Genomic DNA, 7,828 nt, shown 5'->3' on the forward strand with positions numbered 1-7,828 from the left:
TGTAAGCTCGTTTCCACATTTGGGTTTCCACATCTGAGAAATGGAATTTATAGTAAAACTCAGCTCACAGTCTTCTTGGGAAGATTAAACGTGTTAAAATATATGAAGTGTTGAAAGCAGTAGCTGACTCACAGTAAATGCTATGTAAATGTTTACTATTACATAGCTTTGAATTCAGTTTTATCTTTTCCCTTGATATACTTTGAATTATTTCCTTGTATCTTTTTTTTTTTTTTTTTTTCAAACTGTATCCAGCTTTATTAAAGATACTTTTCATAAACAATCATGGTATTTCAGGCAGGACATGGGCGGACGATCGTTAACAGTATACAACAACTTTCAAACTCCCTTCTTCAATGGACTACCAAAATCAGAAAGCCACTATAAAACCCAATGAAGTCTTCATGTGATGCTCTGAACAGGGAAAGTTTAGAGTGAGGGTTGACAGTTCACATTTAGCATGTTGTTTAACAACTTTTCACAAGCCGACCCTGACTTTCAGGAAATGAAATGAAAATGGCAGAATTATCGATCTGAAGATCCACAAGCTAAAAAAAGGAACTCTTTTGAGGGACGCCATCTCAGTGGTGACACCGTAAAGTCCAGATTGCCTGACATACTGGGAACCATTTCATGGGATCAGGTTCCAACAGGTCTCTGGGTTTAAGGGAGTCAAGTCTATGTTGAAGGCAGAGAGGGAGAAGAGGACATAAAAAAATGAATTTTAGTTTTTCCACACCACCAAGGTGGCTCATGTGTGTCAACATCAAGGAATCCCTCCTCCTGGGAGCCAAGAGGAAGTTTCTCAAAACTAGAAGGGGAAGGTGTTTTTCCCTCGTTATCAATCTAGCTTCGGAAATATTCTATTAGTGACATATGCCCTTCCCCCAAAACAACAATGAAGTGTTCCGTGTGCTAACAACATAGCTTAAAAAAAAAAAGTAAAACAAAATTCTGCATTTTTATAAAACTTGATAAAAAATAGTATTTCAAACTGTACAGTCACCAGAAGTACACAGTTATCAAAAATGCACACACTTCACTTGGCATCTCCAGCACCTTCAGCTTTCTGTGCCTGGTCTGTTTTGGCATCTCCATTTTCTGCAGGATTATTTCCATCCTTGCCAGCATCAGCTTTCCCCTTTTTCCCTTTGGGTACCTTCTCTCCCTTCTTTGCAGGGGCCTTTTTAGGCTTGGGCTCTGGCTTTGGAGGAGCAGGTTTAGCAGATAACCTTGCAGATCTTCTCTGTGGCTCATCCTTCACCTTGGCTTTATCTCCTTTAGCATCCCCTTCAGCCTTTCTCTTGGGCATGGTGGCGACGGCGGCGGGACGTAAGCGCTGGACGCGGGGATGCGGCGGCACGCGGTCTTTGGCCGGTCCGGGGGTCGTTCTCGCCTCTTCTTCTTCACACTGCTCCTATTTCCTTGTATCTTGACTTGCATTTTGCGCAGTCATTCTGTGTGCTAGGACAGTTAGTTAAAAAAAAAAAAAATCACAGTTTTGTTAGGAAAGATCAGCATCTATGGAACTACCATAATACATTTTAAAGTTCTGCAATGTCAGGAGATACTAGAGAGACTCTCTTTAAATATCACAAACATTTTTTTTTTCTCATACAAGTTCGAGAATGAAACCTCCAGTCATAGAAATCTAAGTTCCTTAGGAAGAGGTGGTGTTTTCTCCTCAGACTGTTGCCTATGAATGATTGTTATGGAATTCTACTTTCCAAATCAGGGAAGTGCCTAGTTTCTGGCTAGATGTCCAACACATCCTGTGGGTGAACTGGCTGTAAATCTCTCCAATATTGTGTATTCCAGTGATTTCTACAGGGTCATCCTCCTAGGGCACAGTAGCTGATGAGTGTTTCTCTGTGAGACCCTTAACTGTTTCTCCCACACCAATGATCACCTTTAAATACATTTGCACTATGAAAACATTTTCTGTGTATCTGTGATAGAATATAGGCAAGATTGGGTTTTTGAACTAAGGAAGAAAAAAATTTATGGAAGAAGGTCTTCAGGACAAAAAGGTTCTTGAGGGATACTTGGGGAGAGTTGAATTCCATTACTTTATTATGTTTTTTTTCAAGGGCATTACCACGGCCAAGATATGAAATAACCAGGAGGAATATTACTGAGGTGATGACAAACTTTTCCAGTAATAGCTACAAATGATATCATTTTCTTCCAAACCAAACTATTGCAATATTTTTAAAGGGAGGCCTAGTAACATCGCAATATCTAAAGGAAAATAAAAAGGTAGAGAGGCACCCTCCCTAGTAACTGATTGCACCCCAGAGACCATAGGAAATTGAAAGCTTTCTAGATAAGTGGTTTAAGGTGAGATATTTCAGATGCGGAAAGAATGTTGAGGTGTCTGGTAACGAAAACACATTGAAATAGTGATACGTAATTAGAGTTTTGAAATTTCAAGTATCCCCTAACATTCATTCAATTAAAAGTAAGAAACATTTACAATTATAAAAGAATAAAAAGACATTAAGTCGAAACAAGAATTTATTTGGATTAGAGTTATAACATGATGAGACATTTTCAGGCTGAAGAATATGAAAACACAATTGATTTCATAATTAAACTACAAATACTTGCAATATACTACTGTGTGTTAGAACTGTTTTTAATCAATGATAACATTGATATTTTTATGGGAATTAAGGAGCTATTGGATGCTAATTCTGACTTCCAAAGTAGAGTTAAAAGAACCGTGTCTAACACAGCTTTGAACACTTTAACTCTTATCATCAATAACTGATAGGTAAACATTTTCCAAAGGCTTTGCAACCACACGATTTGGGGAAAAATACGGCTTTGACTATGATTAGACAGAAAAGGTTTGTCCAAATCAGGTGTAATAGAGTCTGTATAATGAATTTCTTTATCAATGTGATGACTGGCGTCTGCTGCCAAAAGGATGTAAAATCAGTTATGCCACATACTATGCTTGTCCCTGCTGGACGGGGCTAAAGCAATGGATCTTTTCTTTTCTGGGTCTTTATTTAAATTCCAGTCAGTTAACACACAGTGTAATATTAATTTCAGGTGTATAGTACAGTGATTCAGCACTTGCATATAACTCCCCATGCTCATCCCAAGTGCCCTCCTAATCCCCATCCCCTCCTTCACCCATCCCCCCACCCCTCCTCTCTGGTGACCATCAGTTTGTTCTCTAGAGTTAAGGGTCTGTTTCTTGGTTTAACTGTCTTTTTTTTTTTTTATCCCCATTATATTCATTTGTTTTTGTTCTTTTTTTTTTTTTTCTATTTCAGTAATTATTTTTATTTTTATTTTTTTTATTGGTGTTCAATTTACTAACATACAGAATAACACCCAGTGCCCGTCACCCATTCACTCCCACCCCCCGCCCTCCTCCCCTTCTACCACCCCTAGTTCGTTTCCCAGAGTTAGCAGTCTTTACGTTCTGTCTCCCTTTCTGATATTTCCCACCCATTTCTTCTCCCTTTCCTTATTTTCCCTTTCACTATTATTTATATTCCCCAAATGAATGAGAACATATAATGTTTGTCCTTCTCCGACTGACTTACTTCACTCAGCATAATACCCTCCAGTTCCATCCACGTTGAAGCAAATGGTGGGTATTTGTCATTTCTAATAGCTGAGTTAAATTCCACATATGAGTGAAATGATATGGTGTTTATCTTTCACCGACTGATTTAACTTAGCATAGGACTCTCTCACGCCATCCACATGGATTCCAAGCAGTGGAATTCTTGGCTCCATATCCATTGAGGAGTGTGTTTTCCCCTGACAAAGGTGTCTCCTGGCCAGAACAGCAGTGATAGGCGACAGTTAAGGGAAGCACAGAGGAGCAGCCTGGGTGTCCTCTGGCAGCCCCTCAGCTCTCCGGCCAAGGGACCTATAAGCCATGGGACCCATGAAGCAACACCATGCACAGAGCAGTAGAAAAGAGAACGAATGCTGAGCCTCATGGCTTTTTCACTTCCAGAACTGCAAATGGCTTCATGTAACTACAATAAGCATTTGAATTTGTATCAATTTAATGTTGCAAACATAAAACACACACACACACACACGCGCGCGCGCACACACACACACACACACACTCCCCTATTGGGTTTAGAGTCTCCTCATACCCTACTCTATTAAATTACTGATTATATCTTAATAGTATTGATTTGTTTAAATCTTTTAGCCTCCAGTTTAATCATTCAAAATCTACACTATCTTTTCCTATTAACATATACAATTGTTTTAATCTAATTTTCTCTTCACTTATGCAGTTCATTTCGTTTTCTTTCATAACTTTTGTTTTCACTCCATGTGTTTATTTTTATTCTGGTTTCTTATTTTGTCTTTTATCTGGTAGTATCTTCTTTCAGCTTACTTAATTTGAACAATGCTAGCTAATGTATTACATCTCTTCCCTTTAAACATCTTTTATTACTCTCCCAGTTTATTAAATTATAGATAGGAAACATGGCTCATGCTATAAAGTTAATTTGTGCCTCAAGAAGAAAGCTGATGGCTTTTGTCTATGTCGCCTCGGCTTTTTCAACATAGCCTATCAAAGTGACCCCCCAAAAAACTGGTAAATGAATTCAATAGTGAAACTGAATTTCACTTATAGTAAGTATTCAGTTCAACTTTAGGCTTCAAATTTGGGGATAAATATGAAATTTTTTGTAGTGAAATTTTCCTATAAATTCTGCCCAGTGACTTCATGCCTTTATATATTCCATACTGAGGGCTTGTTGGAGCATGTTTTATATATTTGAATTTTGCTTTCATGTGTTAATTTATTTTTAAAATTTAGATATAGTTGACTTGCAACATGTATTAGTTTCAGGTGCACAACACAATAATTTGATATTTGTATATATTGCAAAATGATCACAGTGAGTGTAGTTAACATCCATCACCATACATAGTTAGGCAATTTTTTCTTGTGATGAGAATCATGTGTTTATTTTGGAACTGAGGGAACAATGTACAGGAATGTACAGGGTATCTTTTGCAGCTTTCAAAAATCAACTAATCACAAACAATAGTCATGCAATAGCTTTTTCTAATTGAGGCCCTATTTGTCCTTTCATAATCGACTTTTCATTCTCAATGTACAACGTGAACAAGTTTGTTCATGAGGCTGTAGGGAACTCACCAATGTCAACAGAAGAACTGAACGAAACCCAAAGCAAAAGTGCAAAATAAATGTAAAAAACTACACATTAAGAACTAGAATTTGGTTGGAACCCAATGAGAACTGACACAAAATTTTCATCCATTCATATATAATGAATTTTGCAGATGCTAGTTAATGATTTTCACTTCTGCATTTTTCACTAGCCCTGGAATTCATCAGATCTGGAAGCAAATGTTTCAACAGTTCCCAGAGAATTTCTGGCCTACCCATATCCAGGAAGTTATGGGAGTCTCATGAGGAATCCTGTTCTTGTAATAGTTATGGTCCATTTTGCAAGCTCTAAAGAGTTGAATTGGGGTCAGCAGCAGCCACTATTTATTTGTTACTCACCAAGTACCAGACACTGTGCTAAGCACTTTTTATGTATCATGCCTTTTATGTCTTACAACAGCTCTATTAAATAGGTATTATTTCTCCATTTTCTAAGGAGAACTCTGAAACTCAGTTAACTTACCTCAAGGTCATATAGCCAGTAAGTGGCAGAAATGGGACTGGAATTCAGGTCCTAAATGCTATATTCCTTTTTTTTTTTTTTTTTTTAAGATTTGTTTGTTTGTTTGAGAGAGAGAGAGAGACAGACAGACAGAGTGCTTGAGCATGGGGGGTGGGCCGAGGGAGAGAGAGAGAGAATCTCAAGCAGACTCCCCACCTAGTAAAGAGCCTGACTCAGGGGCTTAATCTAATGACTTCTGAGATTCTGACCTGAGCTGAAATAAAAAGTTGGCCACTCACCATATTGAGCCACCCAGGTGCCCCAAGGCTACATTAACTACCAGTTAACACTGCCCCCAATAAGTACAGCAAAATTCTGAATACTTAAACTCTAAGAAGAATCTTTAATGGGGGAAAAACTGAGAGTTTTCCTCTAAGGCCAGGAATAAGACAGGAATGTCCAGTCTCACCACTTCTATTCAACATAATACTGGAAGTCCTAGCCACAGCAATCAGACAATAAAAAGTAAAATAAAATAAAGCAAAATAAAATAAAATAAAATAAAATAAAAGGCATCCAAATTGGTAAGGAAGATGTAAAACTTTCACTATTTGCAGATGACATGATACTTATGTAGAAAACCCAAAAGACTCCACCAAAAAACAACTAGAGCTGATAAATGAATGAATAAATAAATCATGTGAAGTCACAGGATACAAAGTCAATCTACAGAAATCTGTTACATTTCAATGCGTCAATAATGAAGTAACAGAAAGAGAACTCAAGAATCAATTCCATTTATAATTGCACCAAAAATAATGAGATACTTGCAAATAAACTTAACTAACCAAAGAAGTGAAAGATCTACACTTGGAAAACTATAAAACACTGATGAAAGAAATTGAAGATAAGACAAAGAAATGGAAAGACGTTGCATGTTCATAGATTAGAACACATTGTCAAAATGTCTATACTACCCAGAGAATTCTGCACATTTAATGTAATCTCTTTACAAATACAACAGCATCTTTCACAGAACTAAAACAAACAATCCTAAAGTTTGTATGGAACCACAAAAGACCCCAAACAGCCAAAATTATCTTGAAAAAGAAAAGAAAAGCTAGAGGCATCATCACAATTCTGGACTTCAAGCTTCATTACAAAGCTGTGATCATCAAGACAGTATGGTACTGGCACAAAAACAGACACATAGTTTGATGGAACAGAATAGAAAACCCAGAAATAAACCCACAGCTATATGGTCAATTAATCGTCAACAAAGCAGGAAAGAATAACCAGTAGGAAAAAGATAGTCTCTTTAACGAATGCTGCTGGGAAAACTGGACAGCAACATGCAAAAGAAAGAAACTGGACCACTTTCTTACACCGTCCATAAAAATAAATTCAAAATGGATGAAGAACTTTTATTTATTTTCTATTTTATTTTATTTTTAAATTTGTTTTTATTGAAGTTCGATTTGCCAACATATTAAATATGAATCTGAAACCATAAAAACCCTAAGACACAGGCAGTAACTTCTTTGACATTGGCCATAACAACTTTTTTTCTAGATACATCTCCTCAGTCAAGGGAAATAAAAGCAAAAATAAACTATTGGGATGACATCACAATAAAAAGCTTCTGCACAGCAAAGGAATCAACAAAACTAAAAGACAACCTACTGATTGGGAGAAGGTATTTGCAAATGATGTATCCAATAAAGGGTAAGTATCCAAAATAGATAAAGAATTTATAAAACTCAACACCCCAAACCCAAATAATCCAATTAAAAAATGGGCAGAAGACATGAACAGACATTCCTCCAAAGAAGACATACAGACGGCCATTAGACACATGGAAAGATGCCCAACATCACTTATCATCAGGGAAAGCAAATCAAAACTACAATGAGATATCACTTTGCACCTAACAGAATGATTAAAATCAACAACACAAGAAACAACAGGTGTTGGCGAGGATGTGGAGAAAAAGAAATACTAGTGCACTGTTGGTAGAAATGCAAACTGTTGGTAGGTGCAGCCACTGTGGAAAACAGTATGGAGGTTCCTCAAAAAGTTAAAAGTAGAAGTATCCTATGATCCAGCAACTGCACTAATGGCTATTTATCCGAAGAATACAAAAACACTAATTCAAAGGAGTACACGCACCCCTATGTTTACGACAGCATTATTTG

The 7,828-nt window shown here is 37.0% G+C and overlaps 1 protein-coding gene across 1 annotated transcript; it reads right to left on the minus strand.

Annotated features, from left to right (window-relative positions):
• Window positions 1-942: 942 nt before the first annotated feature.
• Window positions 943-1,413, minus strand: LOC140613801 (non-histone chromosomal protein HMG-17). Its single transcript, XM_072792207.1, has one exon. It carries the CDS (start codon window positions 1,310-1,312, stop codon window positions 1,040-1,042), a length of 273 nt encoding a protein of 90 aa, XP_072648308.1. The 5' UTR covers window positions 1,313-1,413; the 3' UTR covers window positions 943-1,039.
• Between the last annotated feature and the right edge of the window lie 6,415 nt (window positions 1,414-7,828).

The sequence above is a fragment of the Canis lupus genome, chromosome 22 (assembly GCF_048164855.1).
Source record: "Canis lupus baileyi chromosome 22, mCanLup2.hap1, whole genome shotgun sequence".
Lineage (NCBI taxonomy): Eukaryota > Metazoa > Chordata > Mammalia > Carnivora > Canidae > Canis > Canis lupus.